This window comes from Larimichthys crocea, chromosome X (genome assembly GCF_000972845.2).
Source record: "Larimichthys crocea isolate SSNF chromosome X, L_crocea_2.0, whole genome shotgun sequence".
NCBI lineage: Eukaryota > Metazoa > Chordata > Actinopteri > Sciaenidae > Larimichthys > Larimichthys crocea.
The window spans coordinates 30134687-30156217 of record NC_040020.1 but is presented as its reverse complement, the minus strand read 5'-3'; the positions used below and the strand labels follow the sequence as shown (position 1 = coordinate 30156217).

The 21531-nt window shown below is 40.2% G+C and overlaps 3 protein-coding genes across 4 annotated transcripts; all 3 read left to right on the top strand.

The window, feature by feature from the left end:
• Nucleotides 1-75: 75 nt before the first annotated feature.
• rps19bp1 (ribosomal protein S19 binding protein 1) lies at nt 76-3437 on the top strand. Its single transcript, XM_010739072.3, has 4 exons — nt 76-298; nt 712-909; nt 2330-2427; nt 2722-3437. Exons 1-4 carry the CDS (start codon nt 244-246, stop codon nt 2869-2871), a joined length of 501 nt encoding a protein of 166 aa, XP_010737374.3. The 5' UTR covers nt 76-243; the 3' UTR covers nt 2872-3437.
• A 123-nt stretch (nt 3438-3560) lies between these two features.
• On the top strand, nt 3561-9613 carry LOC104925459 (uncharacterized). Its single transcript, XM_027282655.1, has 11 exons — nt 3561-3858; nt 5027-5131; nt 5322-5429; nt 5846-5917; nt 6015-6086; nt 6303-6365; nt 6453-6492; nt 6575-6626; nt 7361-7490; nt 7579-7767; nt 8775-9613. The coding sequence occupies exons 1-11, from the start codon at nt 3850-3852 to the stop codon at nt 9222-9224; spliced, it is 1290 nt and encodes a 429-aa protein (XP_027138456.1). The 5' UTR covers nt 3561-3849; the 3' UTR covers nt 9225-9613.
• Nucleotides 9614-10652: 1039 nt separating this feature from the next.
• On the top strand, nt 10653-15299 carry atf4a (activating transcription factor 4a). Of its 2 annotated transcripts, none has more exons than XM_010739073.3 (4): nt 10653-10826; nt 11820-11999; nt 12300-12614; nt 13501-15299. In XM_010739073.3, the coding sequence occupies exons 2-4, from the start codon at nt 11951-11953 to the stop codon at nt 14499-14501; spliced, it is 1365 nt and encodes a 454-aa protein (XP_010737375.2). In that variant the 5' UTR covers nt 10653-10826; nt 11820-11950; the 3' UTR covers nt 14502-15299. The 2 variants fall into 2 exon arrangements, with proteins under 2 accessions (XP_010737375.2, XP_019109355.1); XM_019253810.2 differs by having other exon boundaries at nt 13498-15299.
• The last annotated feature ends 6232 nt before the right edge of the window (nt 15300-21531 follow it).

Genomic DNA, 21531 nt, shown 5'->3' with positions numbered 1-21531 from the left:
TTAAAGCATCCTGATGTAATCAAGTCTGACTGTTTATTATCAGTAGCAGCAGTAACTAAAACACAGCAGGCAGAAGTTACTGCGGGGGGAACTCTTCTTCTTCTTTTCCACCCGGTCGCTTTTAGATGGTGCGCCATAGTCGCTCGGCGGATGTTGATGGAGTCGCACGTTGTCACTGAAGCTGAAAGTTTTTAATCAATAAAACTTATTTAAAAAAAATTAAAAAAAGGTTATAAAAGCAGGATGTCGGCGTCGTTGATCAGGAGAGGACTGGAGCTGCTGGGCGACGACATTAAAGGTCAGTTTAACCTTTTAGTCACAGGTGGCTAACACATTAGCATCCATCCTGTGTCTGTTTATGTTGTTTATTATGTTTTTATATGTTGTTGTTGTTTTTATATGTTGTTGTTGTTTTTATATGTTTCTGTTTTATCCACCGTGTGCACTGTGAGCTGCTGTAACGAGTCAATAAAGTGTAAAGTGTCTGTGTCCTGCTGTGCACCCCACCAGTTCTGTACTGTACAATATATTTTATTTTATTTTATCGTATTTACTATTGCTTTTTGATATTTTATTATGTATAGTTTGCTTTATAGTATATTTTTATTTTTTGTTGTCACTTGTCACTTTGTGTAATGCTGCTGCTGCACTATAATTTCCCAGCTTGGGATAAATAAAGTATATCTATCTATCTATCTATCTATCTATCAGATGCCAGTAAGGTGAAGAATAAGAATAATAATAATAAGAAGAAGAAGAAGCATCAGACACCCAGCTCGGCCACGGTGATGGAGCTGGTGAGCACAAAGCGACAGGGGGTCACCAAGCAGGTCAAACGCCTGCAGGGTCGCCTGGGTCCCGGCAAGAGCAAAGCTACAGTCAAAGACAAGAGGATCAAGTCTGCAGTGGGTCAGTCTGCTGTCGTGGCTTCACGTGTATGGGCATGTGGTGTTGTTTTTTTTAAAATGGGGAGCAAACTTTCCCTGAAATGTTTTTAGGATGATGTCAGGAAACAGCTGCCTCCACTACATCCCAAATAATAAAATCAACAGTGCTCTAGCAAGGACGTTGGATGAGAGGCAGTGTACGCCCCGGAGAGGTCGATAGTTCATCACAGGGATGACACAAACAGCTGATTGTGCTCACATTAGATATACTTTATTTATCCCATCACGGGGAAATGTACTTGTTACAGCAGCAGAGGAAAGTGTAGCGTACACTACAGAGTTAGTGTTACGACCCGGCTCGTTAGGTGAGCCATAACATAGAATGGAATAAGAAATAAAGAGAAAAATGACACTTGCTTTAGGTTCGTCCGTTTATTTTCTTAATTTAACGAAAGGTGGTGAGGAAAAAGGGGAACAGAAAAGGGCAACACGAGTGCTGTTTAAAAGAACAAATGAATGAAAGAGCCAGAGCCTATTCTTTACTAAGTCACAGAACAAAACCAGCAACAAAAACCTCACTATTTAATCTATTTTTATCAATAACAAAAAACATCGAAGACAGCACCCCTTAATCTAATGAATCTAACAAAAAATCTCTTCATTGAGTAATCAGTATTTAAATCAAAACTAAACCCTGCCCAATCCCAGAACTTCCAACACCAACATTTAGAGAACTCAAAATTCGAGGCGAGCTTACAGAATTTCACCATGCACAAAGCCGCCATGAACTAAAAACGCCCAGTCTATTTAAACAGGATCTGAGATTGACGGTGGACTCCAATTGGGCGAACCACAGCCACATCACCCAGCCGACAGGGGACAGCGCTCAGGAAGGCGGTTTTAGCTCCAACCCGGGGGACCAATCCTCGACAGGGGATGACACAGCGGATTTGCCTGGGAAAACACAATAAACTTAAACGGCAGGCAGTGGCTGCCGTAACATTAGAAAAAGTAGAAAAAGGCAAAAAAAAACACAATAAACAGACAGAAATATCTAAGATATCATTCACACAAAGTAACCTATTAAAGACTATAGTAAACAATGTAATTATGAACACATTGGTTGTGTGGATATGAATGGTGATGATTTGGAAAAAAAAAAGTCACAACAGCAAAGAATCTTAATGAGATACATATAGACTACTGGGTGAGGAGCTTTTAGACGACACAGATTATTTTCAGCAATGTGCAGCTCTGGTTTATTGAGATATCCTGTTTGTTGACAACACTGCCCAGAATAAGTGGAATAGATAGATAGTGACTTATGTTTACAGTTAACAACCTCTCAGTGGCTGCTCAGCCCTCTAGTGGTTGTTTTTATTTTAACATCTATCGTACTTTCATGCTCTAAACCTCCTCTTCTTCTCTGGTGTTTATTGTAGAGGAGTTCAGGAAGAAGCAGAGGAAGAGCCACATGAGTGACAACCTCAAGTACTTCATGAGAACTGGCTACAAAGCAACAGATTCTGACACTATGAAGGTAAGAAAGGACAGGTCACATATTAGAGCTGTCTTCAGTATCGATACATGCATTTATATTAAATTGGGAAAGATCATATTGTTAAGTAAAATTCAATAAGGGTCTCACCAGGTGTGAAAGAAATCAGGAATTCATTTACAGATGTTGTGTCTTAAACTACAGAAATATGATCATTCATTTGTGATTCATTCATATTTTCTCTCCTTTTTATTTTATATTTCCTTCTGCTTCTCTCTGCTGTCTACACATTGAAGTGTGTGTTTATCATCGTGACTTGCTTTTTGTCTCACTTAGATCCTGAGCCACAATTCAGGTAGACAGTCCAGGAATCGCCCAGAACGACCTGGCAAGAAGGCGAAGGAGCCGGAGTCTCTGTTCACGGAAGAGGAGTTCCAGCAGTTCCAGAAGGAATACTTTGGCAGGACTGTCGAGGAGAAGAAATGAAGCGCACCCAAAACGCAAAGACACTGCAGCCACGGTGGAAACGCCAGCGTTGCGTTTTGTGGATCACAGATTTCTGGACCAGATTATGCTCTGGAAGTTGGTTTCACTTCACGTTTCAACAATGGAACGAGAAAACTTTGATGTTTTTATGAGTGGAATCTGCCCTGATGTTATTAATACAGACATGTACTGTCATACATACAGGGAACATGTGATTTACAGTGTTTTTCCTGCCAAGAGTTTCCATTCTGAAAATCCTATAGCTTAAACTTATATTAAAATGTTTCAAAACGATGACTCATAACTAGTCATTAGTCATTAGTACAGCAAGTGCAGCTTTAAATGGTACCTGATTATGATTATAATTAACTGATTCTTCTTTATGTGGCTCTGGTGTTGTCCTCCAGTTACAACTCCAATCAGTCCAGCTAAGTGAATTTAGACATTTTCTTACTTTGTTTTTTTACTGTTGAGCAGAAATCCAAAGTTTTTCAATATAGAGACACATTTTGACTTTATTTTTTTCATTCTGGTTGTAACAGCAATAAATCTTTGTGTTCAAATTATTTCAAATGCAGTGACATTCTATGAGTTTAGCCATGATCACAGCCTACTTGCCAGAAAAAATGAGTTTACCTGCACTAATTTACATGAACATTCAGTTCTGAGCATGAACATACAAGTTGGCCATCAGCTTTGTTTTCTGTGAGACGTGGCTTTGACGTTGGAGGATTTTTTTCATTCCAACAACAGCAGAACCTGTACTGGGTGTGTGGTTAAAAACAAATAAATAAGAATGTAGATGCTTGAGTAGCTTTGAATGAGCAGAGTGAAGTCACGTGACGTGTCAATCTTTTTCACATCTAACCTGCTGCGACTTTAGGACCAGCATTTATAAGTCAATAGTGAGAATGAAAGTCAGTGCTGCAAAGTAGAGTCATCGCAGAACGACTTAGATACAGCAGGGAAAGTTACACAATGTCCAAGGTAAGAAATACAATAATTAAGTTGTGTGACGATTATTTGGAGTTTGTATATCAAGGGTTAAGTCACATTACTTATTAGTTTAACCAAATCCTGGAGAACAAATTAATTCAAGTGAAATTAGTGAAATGTTTGTGCCTTGCAGCCCTGCATGATTCCTGCGATTTGTTTAAGATTTTTCAGATGTAAACTGGTATATTAGATTCAAATTTTTCAATAAGGGAGGTTGTGTAAATGCGTTTAGGATTTTTTAACCAGTTAATTGAAACTTTATGTGCAAAAAATTGCACTATTGCATTAGAAAAAAAAATGTACGTGTCTGGAGGGGATTTTTGACAAATCCGTCTAATTTCCAGTGGAAAATTGAAAATTAAAATACCATTATTTCTACCCAATGTCTAGTTTCCAAAAGTAAAAGTGAAACCATTATCAGAGGCAGACAGGATGGGAGTGTGCCAACGTCAACAATGTGATTAATCTTATCTGGCGTGCTTGGCGATGTCAGTTAACAGTTCATTGTCGAATTGAATTCAACCTCAGCAGGCGTTGTCCACGTTAATGAAGGGTGTTGTGATTAAGAATGCCAGATTAACAGTGTTTTGTCTTTTGTGATTGTTTTGATCTAAGAGACCCCTAATGGCAGAAATTACACATCGAATCATATGCAGAGATCATGTTCATTTAAAAAGGCCTCCACTTGCGTATGTAATTTACTGATTAAATGTGAATAATGTCAAATAGAGTCATCAGATTGGAAAGACACCTCTCATAATCCTGCGCGACTTCACAATAAAACTGCACGTTTTGTCACTGATTTGATGTGAGAGACATCAATGTTCATATTCATGCTTTCCGCAGAAGACATTTGCACATACATGCATTTGTTAAGAATCTGATATGAGTTCTTTTGAAAGGATATTTAGATAACAGTCCTGATAGAGTCAGGTTAAATAGATACATATACACTTAATATACAATTTTAATATGGTCTTATACTGTGGAGAAATGTCAGACAAATAAGGGAATTAAGAAAATTCAAATATTACAAAATTGAATGAGTGAATGAATAAACTTTTTGTAAAATGTTACAGAATGTATCATCAGATGCTCTCAGCAGCTATAATATTGTACAATAAATTGTACTTGTGTGATGGCCCCTGTCTTTCTGCAGCCAATTCCCTTGCCAAGAGGAAAGATTTTCAATCCAGAAAAAACTAAGGATGCAGAGGCACTAAAATGTAGCTCTCCTCCTCAGTCTCCTACAACATCTTCAAAGGTTGGTGCTGCTGTGTATTCTCCACATACTCTGTAATGAGATCAAATCCGGTATCTGTACATCTATTATGAGATAATGCTAAATTTGGTGTTTTCTTTATAGATTTAAACTAGAATAAGCATTAACTGTGTGCCGATTGCGTCTGACACTATAACACTCAGATACTAAGGCTCTTTCCATTCATATTCAGGGAGATTTGGTCAGATCAACTCCTCCACCAGTGCCACCAAAGAAATTGATTTTTAGAAAGAGTCCAGGAGGAGTTGACACTGTAAATAGCAGGCTGGAAATACTAAAGGTAACGTTATTTTATATTTTTTTGTAAGTATTTTTTAAGTTGTTTTGAGACCAAATACCATACTCATGTCATAAAACAAGTTGATTTACATACTATAGATTTAATTATTGACTACTGTAGGCGCAATGCACCTACAGTAAAAAAACAAAAAAAAAAAAGGTAGTTTTATGTTTATAATGTTTTATAGAATATATAGCAGCATGATGTTAATGTTTCTGTTGGGTACAGCATGAGCAATGCAGCTAGTTTGTTAAATACAAATACAGCAAATGAAACCAAAAGGATGAAAAGAATGAAAATAAGTCATCAGACTGCCTCCAATATGTGAGATAGCTGACACTGCAACAACAGTGGTCACATGCATCATGTTATTTGTACATTTTTTAATAAAACTATATTACCACTCATTTTCTCAGGTGGTGGCAAAACCTCCTCCACTGCCTGTAAAACCTCCAAAAGAACAGCCTGACGTCATGCTGCCGACATATGTGAGATAACCGACACTGTAAAAAAAAAAAACACTGGTCACAGACATAGTGACATGTTTTTTGTACATTTCTATACTAAAACGATATTGGCACTCAGGTGGTGGTACAACCTACTCCGCTTCTGCAACAAACTTCGCAGGAACAGCCTGACGACAGAGACAAAAACCTGGTAACTATTTTTTATTAGGATTAGAATTATTAGGATAATTTAGGATCATCAAGTGCAAAATTTGCTAAATCAGCGGATGACACAGAAATCTGATATAAAGCAAGAAAATTATGAAAATAAGTCATCAGACTGCCTCCACCATGTAAGAAAACTGATACTGTAAAAAATACAGGTATCTGTAGCTTCTTTAATACAACTGAGTTGTCATTTTCTCAGTTGATGGCAAGACCTCCTTCACCGCCTGTAAGATCTCCAAGAGAACCTCCTGATGAAAACCTGGTAACTATTTTACAACCATTAAGCAAAGGCAATGTCAAGAGAATACAACCACAGTCCTCACTGCATTTACTCCTCATTTTCTACCAGGATGACAACACTTTGTTAGATTGGTGGTCGGATGTGATACGTAAGTAAGAAAAACAATTTGAAATGACTTATGTTTGATGTTCTTAGTGTGTTACGTAACTTATTGTTTCCTGGACTTACAGCCTGGAAATATCTGTGCAAAGACCTCAAATCTAGAGGGAAGAAAGAGAGAAAGTAAGTAGATTATAACATATTTTAAATTTCTCAAACTGAGGCTTTGAGCTAAGTGCTCATTTCAGTATTCTAACATGCTCAAAATGGAAATGGCGACATGCTGATGTTTAGCAAGCATAATGATTACCATGTTCACAATCTTAGCTTAAACCTCAGCTGGGGCCTTTCTGTGTGGTGTTTGCATGTTCTCCCTGTGTCTGCGTGGGTTCTCTACTCCAGCTTCCTCCCACAGTCCAAATTTAATTGGTGACTCTAAATTGCCCGTAGATAAGAATGTGAGCGTGAATGGTTGTTTGTCTCTATGTGCCCTGCAATAAGATGGCAACTTGTCCAGGGTGTACCCCACCTCTCACCCAAAGTCAGCTGGGATAGGCTGCAGCCCCACTGTGACCCTGATGAGGGTTACAGATAATGGATGGATGGACAATCTTAGCTTCATTATCATTTTAGTACGCTTACATTTGCTAACTGGCATTTGACCCAGTGCATCTGAGGCTAATAATATGTTTAGTCTTGCAGGTAGGTGGTCATAAACCAAAGTGATAACAATTCATACCGAGGGAGTCTTTTGTACTAAATTTCATGGCATTCCATCCAGTACATATAAAGGTATTTTTATTATACATGAAAGGCTATGAAAAGTCACAACGCTGCTCTGGTCCAAAAGACGAGTGCAAATTCATCTTAATGCTGCTCTAACCAAAGCTAAATTATGTCATTACGATACATTCCAGGATTGTCAAACTTCAGGCTGAACACCTCTACAAAGCTGTTCAGGTTTACATCCTCCTGCTGTCTCAACATGGTAGCTTCCTGAAGGAACGTAATACTGAGCTGCTCTGCATTGCTGACAACTTAGACAAGGTAACAAAACCACGCCCGATAACTGAACATCACGTATGTTTCACTCAACCTAATCTTAAAATCTTAATACATTCCTTTTCATCTTAAGGTTTCAAAGAATACAAAGATTGCTGGCATCACAGGAGGGGCTACAACTGTAGCTGGAGGCGTAGCAGCAGCAGCCGGGGTGATTCTGTCTCCGTTCACACTGGGAGTCTCTCTGGCCCTGACTGTCATCGGGGTCGGCGTGGCTGCAGCCGGTGGTGTCACTGGTGCTTCAGCAGCCATCGTCAACAAGGTGACCAAACATGAAACAAATGTTACTGATTTGAAGTATGTCTTTGTTTGTGGTTTGCATCTGTGACATGGCTGAAGGGTTTGTCAATGCTTTTGAATTTTTTATAATATGCTTATTTATACTTAAATTTTTGTTATATATATATTATTGTATTTAATGTAAGATATTGTATTCTAATGTATATGTTAAATGTTGCTTTATGCATGTCTGCATTTCCATTAAGTTTACATGGAGGGACATGGGCCATATAAGTGCATTATGGTACACTAGTAGCATGCTCAAGTTTGGTTTGACAGATGTATAGGCAGCTAAAGATACAAACATTTTTTTTTTACATTTTATACCATCAGAATAATCACAAGATGAGATTTTAATTACCTTAACCAGCATGTGCTTAAATATTATGTGCACCATTATATAAGATTAGGTGCCCCCAATTTTAAGCATAAGTCACTTATACACCACTGTTGTAAATGTGGACAACTGTAGGTGAGCATTTGTTATGATTACCTGATCAAAACCTAGTGAGTCGAGAACTCTGCATTGCTCTTTCGACAGCTCTGGTTCTGGCACAGTTCCACTCCTTGTCAGCATTCCCCAATTGGTCCTCCTCGCCTCCAGGCCTGAAAACCTCCTCTCCTCCCAACAGTCCAAAGCTCCTTTGCTAGAATTATAAATACAAACACTCCCTCAGTGCATTGAGCTCCCAATCCAGGCAGCCCGGACTGAGCTAACTAGCTCAGCGGTTAACTTACAATTAACAATTAAACCTTTCTAAATCAGAGTGTTGAGGCAGAGCAACCGGAGGATATTGAAGGGAAAACCAGAAAATGTTTCTCCATGAATGTTTGACCAAAATCAGTGAATCCGAACCCAGAACCTAAAGTTACATAATGTGAGACTCTCATTAAAAGTCATTGTAGCATCAAAATATTTGTAAACATTTTATTTGAAGGTAGTACATTTACATAATGTCACTTTTGAAGATTATGAAATCTGTTCTTCAGGTGAATGTCACTCAGGACAAGAAGAAAATCGAAAAGACCTTCCAGGAATACGAAAGCCGCATGGAGGATATTCAGGGATGCCTAAAGTTCATCAATGAGGGCATGGAGGAGATAAAGCAGCATGATCTGTCTTTCCTGATTGAAGCCATGAAGGATTCTGTGAAAATCGCCACGGTGATACAGTTGGTCACTACAGGAGGAGGAAGTGCCAGGGCCTTAGAGGCTACCAGTAAGGCATCTGGGGTGATGAAAGGCTTTGCCCTTGGCATTGGTATCCACTTCACCAAAGATAAGGATGGTCAGAGGCTGAAGAGGGGCCATGAGTCGAAGTTGGCGAAGAAAATCCGCACACTTGCAGTGGATGTCAGTGAGGCTTTGGATGAGCTCATGCAAATGAAAGACATGTTCAGTAAGCATTTTAATGGAGAGGAAAAGTGTGTTAACTTGTAGACCTTCGTCTACAATCATTTCATCTTCATACTTCTATATTTGCATTATTCTTTTGGGTTGTTTTATTTTTTTTAATCTTTGATATTTCGGGTTTTGTATAACAATGTGATATTTGTAGTAGAAAACAAATGTAAACAGGGACCCGTCCCTATCAAAGCACACCATGCATCAGAGTTATGTGTCTATTTTGTTTTTGTTCGTCTTCACTCTTATTTTTTCTTTCCAACACTACAATGTAAGGGATTACAGAGCTATATATTTATACACTGACTAATCAAAATCAAATGAATTAGCATAACTTAAACAGATTTTTTTTTTATTCTATTAATTTTGTATTTAAGGGGACATACATTATCTATATACATCTACTATCTATTAGCCACCTGTTGTTGCAGCTTTAACATGATTTATATCATTTACATGTGTGTGTGTTTGTTTTGTTTTTGTTTGTGTCCTTTGAGTATTTGGTGTTATGTGTTACTTTGCAGGAGTATATTCTTACAGAAATATTTATCCTCTCTCACACTAGCTTTAATTCTCTGTTGATTATATTGTAAAACGCCCTGAAATGTCGCATTAAAGGCACTTTGATACGTGCTGCTAACCACCAGGGGGCAGTCCAGTTTCACCCCGGTGAACCCCAGACGGGTTCATTAAGTTTAACAACAGCTGCAATAAAATCTCTAGAGACAGTACGATGCTGATTCAGACACACATCAACAACTAACGTAGGAATACAATATATATAGCATGGTGTATGGACAGCACACAAAAACAAACTCAAAGAAGAGTTCATGGACATTTAATCAACAATAATATGCTTTTATTTATATCAACACAGTTAACATCATATATCTTTTTTTGTTTGTTTCTGGGTGTATGCAGGATGAAAAAAGAAGGAGATGGCTAATTTGAATTCTATATTTAATTTAGAGTCATGCTTGTAAAATGAGTGGGCATTGGAAATAAAACACAGTACTAATCTAAATAAAACATGTGTTTTAACATATGAAACGGTAGTGTCGGTTTGTTGTAGTGTTGTAGTCTGTCTCTTCATCCTTCACTGACATTTGCAGAAGACTTAAAAAAAAAAAGTCCCTTCCTTCTTCATTGTTTATATTTTGCATTTGACCCACATTTGACGTAGGTGCTCGTGTTTAAAGCTCCATACGGAACTATTTTGTCAGCCGTATAGACGTCAAACATGTAACCAATCATCGACCGGATCGCAGCGGTGTGCATGTTTAAGCACTACTCCGACTATTGCCGCCAAGTTTGACGGAGCTTTGTTCATTATTGCTGAATTAATTATTCTGAAAAGGAAACTCCTCTCGCGCGAGCTGTTTAGCTACGGTGAAAACAAACGCCCGCGCGGAGCGATACCGCGGAGGAATGCAGTCAGCGGTGCTTCGGCTCTATATATACCGGTGTGACGCTCTCCGCACGTCCTTCCTCCACACAGCATCACACAGAGACTACCGACTCAGCAGTGGACGCTCTCCCGCGCTAAAATGGCAGTTTGAAGGCGTGCGGCTACCCTTGCAGCGGCAACAACCCGGCAGTGCAGCGGCTAAGTGCACTGGCTATTTCTGGCAAAATGGCGTAAGTATTATTTTGTTGCTCTGTGGGACTATTTAACGTAACAGTTAATGTGTCTGGTTTCAACGGGCGGAAATGTCAACTGCCATTTCTTAGTGTTGACAAAGTTAACGGACTTGTTAACTCCCCTTATGATTAGGCGCTCTGTGTTGTGATATATATAAATATAGATAAACATATGAAACGTTTGGTGAAATGCTGGCTTGATCTCGATGTGTTGTTACATTTCCTGACTCGGAGTTGGTGCTAGTGTCAAATTACAGGCTGGGAACTTGAAGTAACGTCCCAACCGGCGCGACAGCCTGCGCGCCGTCGGTTGCCTTTTGTGTTGGCATTAACGAGCCCGGTTAACGGGTTTCTCCCGGTCCCTCTTTTTAAAGTTAACGCGTCTAAAAACGACGACAAGGCCGCTTAAGTGTTTATCAACATCTGCTTGTGTGTGTGTGTGTTTAAAGCATTGACAACGTGGCGTGTCCAAAATGGCGCGCACTGGCCTTTATAGTCACAGATGGCTCTTGTTGTGAAAATGGCGGTTCCCCTCCCACATCACACCCAGTGATGACTCGTTGTGGAGTGGGCGGGGTTTACCGGCAAAGTATGACCAAATTAGGAAATGTTGTCTCCCCCGGTGTAGGAGGGGCGGGGGCGGAGCGTTTCCCCATCAACGCCGCTTTGACACTTCAGTGGAGCGGATTAGCCAAAATTAGCCTCCCCCTCCCCCCTCACATGTTTAACAGCCTTAACGACCGAAGCACACGCTGACTAAGAAAGTAGTGCAGTTGCATTGTTTGCACGCAGGGTTGTTATAGTCACGAAATGTGTGTTTGTTCTCGATGTCCAAACACTATGGGGAGTTTTTCCCGATATACAAATGAGGTGTGACCAGCCACACGACATAATTTAGTCCTGTTTTCTTTTTGTCGTAGACATTCACCTGCTTAAAATGTTTATTAAACCCTCGCATAAACTCACATTGTCCCTTCCTCTTTTACACAGGTCTCTCTCGGCAACCACCCTCAGCTTTGCTGCCGTCGACAGCAGTACCAAACCGCTCGACTTCCTACCGTCGCCGGACTCACCGTTGTTTTTATTCGCCCTTTCACGGCTACCACTGACCAGCAGCAGTCATGAGACTCTCCCAGCTGGCCTTGGAGGACGTGGAGGCCCTGTACTTAGGTTGGTGTTGTGACGACAAATGTTCCCAAAGCACTATTATAAACATTACTGATAACAAGGCAAATCCCTGGATGTTGACTCAACAGATCGAAAAAGAGAATGAACACATATTAGTCTCTCAAAACACAAGTGTGTATTTTGATAGCTCACCTGTTAGATGTAGTTTTATTGTCTGATTATTGAGTCTTGGATTATTTTAGTGTGGCACCAGATGGCTCGGTTTAGTTCAGGCATTAGTTGAAATAATTGCCTAATGTATTCTGTGTAGAAGATGAGATACTAAAGAAGTCTTGTCCACAGGGCCCTCGTTTCTGATGGCTGACCGCATGGGGCCCCTTCTGGACCAAGATGAAGAAGAAGCTCTTTCTCCCTCGTCCTCTCTAGAGGGGAAGGCGCCAGCTTCGCCTCCCCTCTCTTTCTCCTCCTACGCATCTTCCCCATCTCCCTGCCAGACCTTATCATCCTCTCCGTTCTCTTCCGCCTCCCCACCTCCCTCGCCTCCTCCTCCCGCCTCCTCGTTCCTGGGAACCAAGGCCGGAGTGGACTCACTGTCCCTCCCGTGGCTGGGTGCCAGCGACCTGCTCAATGTCCAAGTTGGAGCAGACGATGGTAAAGGTGAGAGAATTAAATATAGTCAATCTGAGTATTAAATGGTTACCATTAATCTGTTATGGGGGACAGAAACTGCATGAAAACAGATGATCATTTTACTTTACAAAGCAAGGCAGAAACACGTTCTTTGTGTCAACGTGTGAAACTCAGACTACCTCTGTCCCTAGTTCTTAGTTGGGAATGTTAATTGTTTCCAGGCAAGCTGTAAATATTTTATGTGTGGTTTTGTGTTGATAAAGCACTAACGGTTGCCCTGCAGGCAGAGTGTCCTAGATGTTAAAATTAGGCCATATTAAGTCACATTGTCCCTTTTCTTTCTTAACAACGGTGCCACATTATGATAAAGTCGGACAAAAATGGCTGAAAAGTCTTTCATCTTTTGCCAGACACCGCAGACTTAGTCCAACACCAAAATTAAAGGCACGAATGAGTAATTGTAGGTGTGGTGGGCGGTGAAGAGCATTCATTGGCTTGAAGCTGGCGGGTGTGGCTCAAGTGCGTAGTGTGATACTGCCTGGAACGGGTTTGGTTTAATGCGCTATTTCACAATGACGTGAATCTTTTGTTGCAATATAGTCACCAGTATGAAGCTTATTGTGGCTTCTTGGCATCTGATAAGCACAAGGAAGACGTTCCTCGTGTCCTGGATATACGACCTCAAGCATTTGCTACAAAATCATAATACAGGGTGGCAGTCAAAGATTAACCATTGTCATCATCACCGAGTAAACTAATAGGAAGATACTCAGTATGAGCAGCTGTGTTGTGCTTTTGTATTCACTGAAAATCAAGTTACCAAAGAACTATCAAAATGCCTGAAGTGATTTGTTTTGTTGACTTCGTCATAGTTCTGGTCAAATATCAATGATTACATCCTCTGTCCCAGCAGATGACGCTTTTGCGGGCATGGACTGGATGTCAGAAAAAATTGACCTCAGTGAATTTGACCTGGATTCCCTCATTGGCTCCTGCTCGTCCGATGAGTCTCCCAGCTCCCCCGAGGATCTCCTGGCCTCCCTCGACTCCCACATGGATCTGGATCTCGATTCGTTCGACACAACCATCCCAGCTCCACATGACAGCCTGGAGCTGGGTCTGTCACTGTCCAGTACCCTCCCTCTCCCTCTGGAGCTCCCTCTCCCTGGGGCAGCTGATGCCAAGAAGACTGAGTTGGCTCCTGACCAGGAGATTGTTATGAAGTCTGAGCCTCCCTCCCCAGCTCCCTCTCCATCTCCCCCCTCTCCAGCATACACTTTGGAGCTGGGGAGTGAAGTGGATGTCCTGGATGCAGAGAAAATAGCCACAGCCCTCACAGCCTCCATCATTCCAGATCTCAGTGGAAGCATTAAGACCACCAACCCCATTGTGCTCTCACTTCCCACCTCTGGCCACATTGTGGTGGTGCTCACCAACAAAGATGAGCCCTCCCTTGTATCTCTCCCCGATGAGTCAATTCAAGTCTCTCCTCCATCAAGCGACTGCGACAGCGACTCTGGCATCGAGTCCGTCGTCAGCTCACCTTCTCGCCTCCACTCCCCTTCTCCTGCCTCCTCTCCCACAGCTGGATCCTCTAGGACCAAACCCTACACCAAACCTGAGCCCACCACAGCTTCCTCTGCCAAGACCCCCAAGGTCAAATCTGTGTCTGGTGCTCCAAAGGTGGAGAAGAAAATGAAGAAGATGGAGCAGAACAAGACGGCAGCCACTCGCTACAGACAGAAGAAGAGGGTCGAGCAGGAGCTGCTTAGCACAGAGTTGGAAGGGCTAGAGAAGAGGAACCACGAGTTGGCGGAAAAGGCAGAGTCCATCAGCCGAGAGATTCAGTACCTCAAGGACCTGATGGAGGAAGTTCGCAAGCACCGCCGTGGAAAGACCAGCTCAGTGGCTTAGTAACCAGATTGTGTATTAAGCACAGTCTGCTGTTGCAGAGTAGTGATGCTGTTGTTTCTACTCCAATATTTGCATGCCAAACAAAGTCCACTCCCATATTAGGAGTGTATGAAATTGGCATGCAAGGGTGGATGTATGAAACTCAGAAAGCAGAAAATAGCAAATGGCTGGATGCAAAGAGAAAGGCCTCTGGAAGTTGATGAGATTATTAGTGTAGAGCAGGGGGCTGGGAGGTAGTCAGGTGAAGCATCTGTACATGCTTGTCTCTCAGTCCCCTGTTAGATCCCCATAATGTACTCCCTGTCTTATTAGCAGTACTTGTACCAACAGGCAGGGTGTATATGTCTTTGTAGACTAGGCATGCAAAACATGAGTCACCATAGCTCTTAGAAGTGTAGACTTGTAACCATTTTGACAAGATATTCCCCCACACTCCCATTACCAGTTGATATCCAGACCCCAGCTCAGCTTTAATATACGCCTGTGTCAATAAAGTGAGATACCACTTCTACCTTGTTACCCACTCCTACTTAACCCACTGTCATTGACCTTCCTCTTAACAGCTTCAAGTCCAGAAAGGGGCCTCAACATATTGATGAATTCTTGATGTTACACTGTCAACATTTTTTTTTTTTTGTATATAGTTTTCACCTCCTTTGCTTTGCCGATTGTGTTTTTTGTTATTTAATGCAGGTTAAAATCTGAATTTGTCAAGTAGCTCAAAGTCTTTTTAGCAAAGCTGTTTGCTTGTAAAAAGCTTTTCTTTTCTTTTTCTAATAAACGTCTATCAGCGCTCAAGTGACTTGTGTGACGTGTTTTACTGATGGCAGAGAAACTGAGTTCATTTTTCATTAGTCTGTTTAGTGAATAAGTAACTAGTTTAGTTATGTGTACACACAAAATTACTTTAGGGTACTTTAATAAATCATCAATTTATTCCTGCAAAGGTTTAGGTGGGGAAATCACATTTAGTAGTCTGAAATTTATTTTATCCCAACTACATTTCAAAAAGGCGTTGCATATAAAACCCTTTTTTGTTGGAAGTCTGCGTAAATGTCAGTCATGTATGCAAATAAGCTACACTAGTAACCGAAGAAAGGAGACATGAAACGTATCATGGAGGCGAGGTTTAGGGAAATCTTGTTGGACTGGTTCTACTGTCAACTACTAGTATTTACATGTTCCTTGTATGAGTCATACAGTTTCTGTCCCTACACTTTACTTGGTATGTTAAAGAGATTTAAGAATTTGTGAAATTGGTTTAATGGTGCCAGGAAAAACGTGTGAACACATTTAGAACAAAAACAAGTGGTAGCTGCAAAATATTTTAAATTCTCACTGATGTGTTTGTACAATCTTCCCTAACTTAACCTGGCAGACCAGTTTAAACCAGTCAACTTTCATTAAAAAAAAAAGTGCCAAAAGGTGAAAACGCAGTTTCACAGCCTGAAAATAAATCTGAAGCTTTCTATCAGGAAGTGAGACACAAGGAGGAAGAAAGCGAGAAACACCTGGACTAATGTTTTACGGGAACAGCCTTGTAATTGAGAAACCAGACTACATTCAAGAGTCTCACACATTTGCATCCTTATCGAAGGAAACATAACATCAGGGTTTGAGCTACAGATGTCTCTGAACTGTTTCGTCCACACCTTGAGTGCCACAGCTGTGTCTGTCAACCACTGTTTGTGTGCGTGGACACATTTTCGGCATATTTTGGACATCAGCGCAGCTCACTGCAAACGAAATAGGTGCAGTAGTTAACATAATTTTTAGGTGATGAATGGTTATGATTACAGTTATGCCTCACAGGACTGAAAATAAGTCAGTGTAGAATCCCTGAAAGTGATACTAACGTGTGTGCGAGGTTCAGAGTTGGCTCAAAGTGCTGACTGCTGTCAAGCAGCTGTGTAAATTTAGTCTTGGCAGTAAAACCCTTTAAGCACAGACACAGACACAGACACCTCCCTGACAGATTCCACAGTAGTGATGCTTTTTTCCTTCCTGAGAAGACAAAGATAAGAAGAAGTCCCCAGCTGTGGGCTGACAGAAAGAGATAAAAAAAAAAGTCTGCTTTCTTGTGACTTTGATATCTTTGTCAAACGAGTCGTTGACTAATATTTAAACCTGAAAGAACTGATGATTAATTGCACGCGAAGGCTAATCTGCTTTTGTTGTGATTCCTGTTGTGTGTAGCTGGTAACAAAAGTGAGTTCATGTGTAAATGATCCTGTCATTGTAATTAAGTACAATTTCCTAGATAGCAAGTGCTATTATACAATTATTATACTGAGTATAGCTTGTCAAAAACAAGTCAACACCGACCTTTTTCATTTAATTAAAGCAGATGAAGCTCTGATGTAACTAATAAAAAAAGACTGATGGCTTTATTTTATTTAAAAGTCCCAGGAGGTCATACACAGTAGCCATGTCCGAATTTGTTAGTATTCATGCTGACTGTTTTGGGTATACTTGGCTGTACGTGGCTGTTCTCTCCTGTGGACACCCTGCATAGAAATACTATTATAGTATTCATGTTATCGATTACACCTGTGTTCACGCTGTAAAAAGGGCCCTTTGGGATGATTTGCAACCTGTAATCATGTCTTATTCTGAGTATTTTTCATTGGTTGTAAAAGAAAATTTAGGCACATTTTCCTTCAATTTGTGAGGCAGTATATGGATTTATTTTTTACAGATTTAATCTGTTATAAAGTTATATCACAGTATATCATCGTACCACATCTTATAAGGCTGAACTTATGTGACTCTTACTATGAATGCCTCTACCTGCTTGGCCAATGATCTTTTAAGATATGATCTCATTTTTGAAGGGTGTGTTTATGTCTGTAGGCAAAACATGCTTGAGATTTATCCCCACGTGAGGTGTGACCTTCAGAGTGCAGGGTAAAGCTACGGTTTCTACATGTAGTCGAGTTACTGTAGCGTTGAACATGCTTTACACATAGACCCCTGCAAAGGTTGAGAAGTTTAGGATTCATTTAAAAAAGATGCAGTGTGAAAGTAAAGTTATCTTCTTTTCTTCTAAAAGCTGATTGATGGAAAGAAACACATTATCAGATCATGGGTGTGGTGGCTCCGAGCAAAGCAGTAGATTATTCTTGTCTTGTTACATTCCTCTGTGGTTGTAGTATTTACGATCACGAACACTTTCATTCAGTTGAATTATTCACAGCACAGTGACGGTGTACGATTTTGTTGTTTCCTCAGTGTCACACCAGAATCTGTGCATGCGTATGTGCAGTCATGTGTCTTAGTTCATCTTAGTTCATGAGTTTTTTATGAGCGAATTGATCTGAACTACACACAACAAGCTGCTTTGTAGTCAGGGAAATTCAAAGTAGATGCTTCTGTACTCAGAAAGCCCTGAGGGAGTGTTACACAAATTACAGACTCACTGTAACGTTTTTTTTTTTTTTTTTTTTTTTTTTTTTTTTTTTTTTTTTTTTTTTTTTTTTTTTTTTTTTTTTTTTTTTTTTTTTTTTTTGTCTTGCACACATATTTTTGAAAGGGCAAAATGTTCATTATGAATTCATTCGTGCAAAGATCACAAAGGGCCTTGTGCTAAGATGTGCTATTGTTGCAAAGCCAAAGACCATGAAATCGATCATCCTAGTAAGAGTCTTTGACTTAACACAGGCAACCAATTAGTTAATTTAGCATAAAGACTAGAAACTGGGGGGTGGGTAGCTCTATCCAGTGGTATCAAAATCCACCGTTATCGAAATCGCAGAACTTCTGCATTGGACTTTCTTTAGCTTTAAGGTTCCTAATTTCTTTTCCTTCTTCTGAAATCTGAAATCTGTTTAGACTTGTTGCCCAGAGCCAACCCAAGTAAAACTGGTTTTGTTGGTTGCGTACTGAATTGTACTCTTGTATAACCTTAAGTGTAGGCTGTTGAGACAATCCTTAGCTATATTTCAAATAACATTACATGACTTGATGGCATTTGGCTCACCAGCAGTTGAAACCTAGTAAGGCTGTAAGGCTATTCATAGTTTGTCTACTGTAAGTCAGTGATGGCGAAGCAATCTGACACATTCTAATATTCTGACCTCGGGCTGTTCACAGGTTTATTCCTGGCAGATTTGAAACTATAACACACATGCAACACGTGATGGATGATCTTGTATGAACTCCACTTGCAGATACGTTCATACTGATATGATACCATTTGGTTTTTAGATCTGCCTAAACACCAAAATGCTGTTGCACTGCAGATACAGAGGGTACAGTTCACCACCAGTATAAATAATGTCCTCTCTAGTAATGAGAACATTTCAGAATATGCTTACTAAGAAGAAGAAAAAAGACAGATGAAGCCACTCTGTGAGTGATAAAACAAATAAAACAACAATTATGCTCGCCTTTAACATTTTAGATGTCCTTTCACAGGCATGACAACAGCTGTAGCCAACTTACCAATTTAGCCTATAACTCCTGAATGGTATGAATGAATAATTTTGTGCATTAGAAATCACTTTGTGTTTTCAAAAATATGTGTAGTTTGCAGTGTGGCTCCAGAGTGAAATATTTCAACAACTATTAGATAGATTGTGGTTAAAGTCTTGTACAAACATCCATGTTCCCCACATGAATTGAGTTCTAATGCATCTTTGTTGATTCCAAGAACAGGTCAAAATTGTTTTTATTGTTTTATTTTTTACCATAGTTTAACAACTAAATAGCTGCATCACTAATCACATGACACTGCCTCAGCTGTAGATTGTGTTTAGTGCCGATTAGCAAATGTTAGCATGCTAACACAAAAACTGATATGGTGAACATGATGAGCATAAACATGCATGACCTGCTGATTTTAAGCATTTAGTTTAAAGTACTGCTGTGTCAGTACAGCCTTACAGAACTGCAAGCATACTGCAGAAATCTTGTTTCACGCAATGTTATGCTTTGACTAAAAATCTTCTGCGCTGCTGTTTTAAATTTTGGAACATATTTAGATTTGAATTTTGGTTTATAACATACATAACATAACACGATGCAAAGAAAACCTATACAGAAACAAGGAATTGTGTTGTATGTGCTTAAACCTAAAACAGCTACACTTTGGAGATAATGATGGTTAGCTCATTGTAATGCTGAATACTCAACTAAGAATAGAATTTATCTGCCATTTGGTGGTCTTTAGACTCTTAAGATGATCTAAGTGATGACGCAGAGGTTTTCCCACTCATGACACCCAGCGCCGGTCCTGGCCACATTTGCGCCCTGGGCGAAAACCCCCCCCCCCGAGGCGAACATTTTCTCGTGCGCCCTAACGGCCGCCCGTGCGCCCCTGGATGCGCCGTGCGCCCCGGGATGCGTACGCCCCCATCGGTCTGTCCGACGCCCCCCTCTGCCTTGTCAACACCCCGCTCCCGGGGCGCCCGCTCCGCTAACTTAATGAGCGGTATCGAAAATTACAGAGGTTTTTTGCTTTTTCGGGCGTTCGTGCGCCCCCCACGGAGAATGCGCCCTGGGCGGCCGCCCACATTGCCCATAGCTAGGACCGGCCCTGATGACACCAGTAAAAGTCTGCAGTTGTATTTTTTTTTTTTACAAGCAAATGATTATTGTCAGAATTGTTGTTGACCTTCAACAACCATATCAGCTCATGTTAATAACCAAACCATGGTGTGATCCCAAACTCTTTTAATATTTAACAGATTTTTTTTTCTGCTGTGGGGATATTCGGTAACAATAATGGAAAAGGAGAAACACACTCGAACACACAACACTTTACTACAGCTTCTGACGTTTGTCAACATGACTCCTAAACCACATGTGGCAAATATTAAAACAGACTTTAGGTAAGGTAAATGTACAAGTTTGAGTTAGTCACAGTCAAAAACAGAAGGAAAAGGACAGTTTCCTAACCCTTTCATGACCCTAGGAGCAGGGTGTTAAGCACTGAGTAGTGTTTCCCCCCAGTTTTACTCATCACATAATCATACTTCCTCCTATAGTCAGTGTTTGTGGGTTGGTCTGTTATTCTTTAGAGATATGGGCCGGAGATCATCAGATGTTTCATCACGTCCTGTGTTTGTAAATGTTTCCTGCACCCGTTAACCAAGACCCTGTAATGCAATAAAGGTAATTTACCAGACAGTGTAGGTTTGGTGTCAACATTCGTAAGGACACAACAACCGCTGCATGTTTCTTAATTGTTTCTAGGGAATTAAGTTTATTTTAATTTTTTTTATTGAAGTATTTTACTTTAAAGGCTCCTAAGATCATATTTCTTACAGAATTATAAACTATCAAAGCGTTGCAGCAAAACTTACTGATAAACGTCCTTTTCATTTGATTCCATTCTCTTTACTGCCAAATTTAAATAATATTGCATAAAATCAGTCTTATCTGCCTTTTTAAAGGATAGATAAGTCTTGAAAGCCCTCTTTAACTTTCTGAATCCTTGAGCTAGAACCTAAAAGCAGTTTAACCAAATAGATATTTTCTTAAAGGGTTCCTTTTGAAAGTTTCAGATTTTAAATACTGAGTATGAGCACTTCAAGTTATCCCGAGAGTCAATTCTCAAGTAATACTGAGAGAGATCCTCTCCTGAATTTCACCCAGTGTGACCGTCTGCCCACTCTAGCTGAGTGAATCATCGCGCTGGCCTTCACTTGAAATACTCCACGGAGGATCTCTGAGCAGTTGAGCTCATTACTGAGGTCATGGACTACAGATTAGAAGAGAGATTTACTACCAGAAAGTGGGATGACACATTTGTTCACTCTGCCTCACTGTCTTTCATGTGAGACCATGTGCAAACGAAAGGAATTAACATTTATTTGGACGTATATTGGGAATGTTATATACAAAAAAAGAGACACCACATCCTTACATATACTCTACAGTATTCATACATTTATGGTTGACCAACACTTTCTGCCTTATATCTGGAGGCAATAATCATTCTTGAAATCCAAAATGTGACAAACCTCCTGAATAATATATTTTACAGTTTACAATGACTGTGTTGCATAAGAGTACAGTGTTCCTTTTT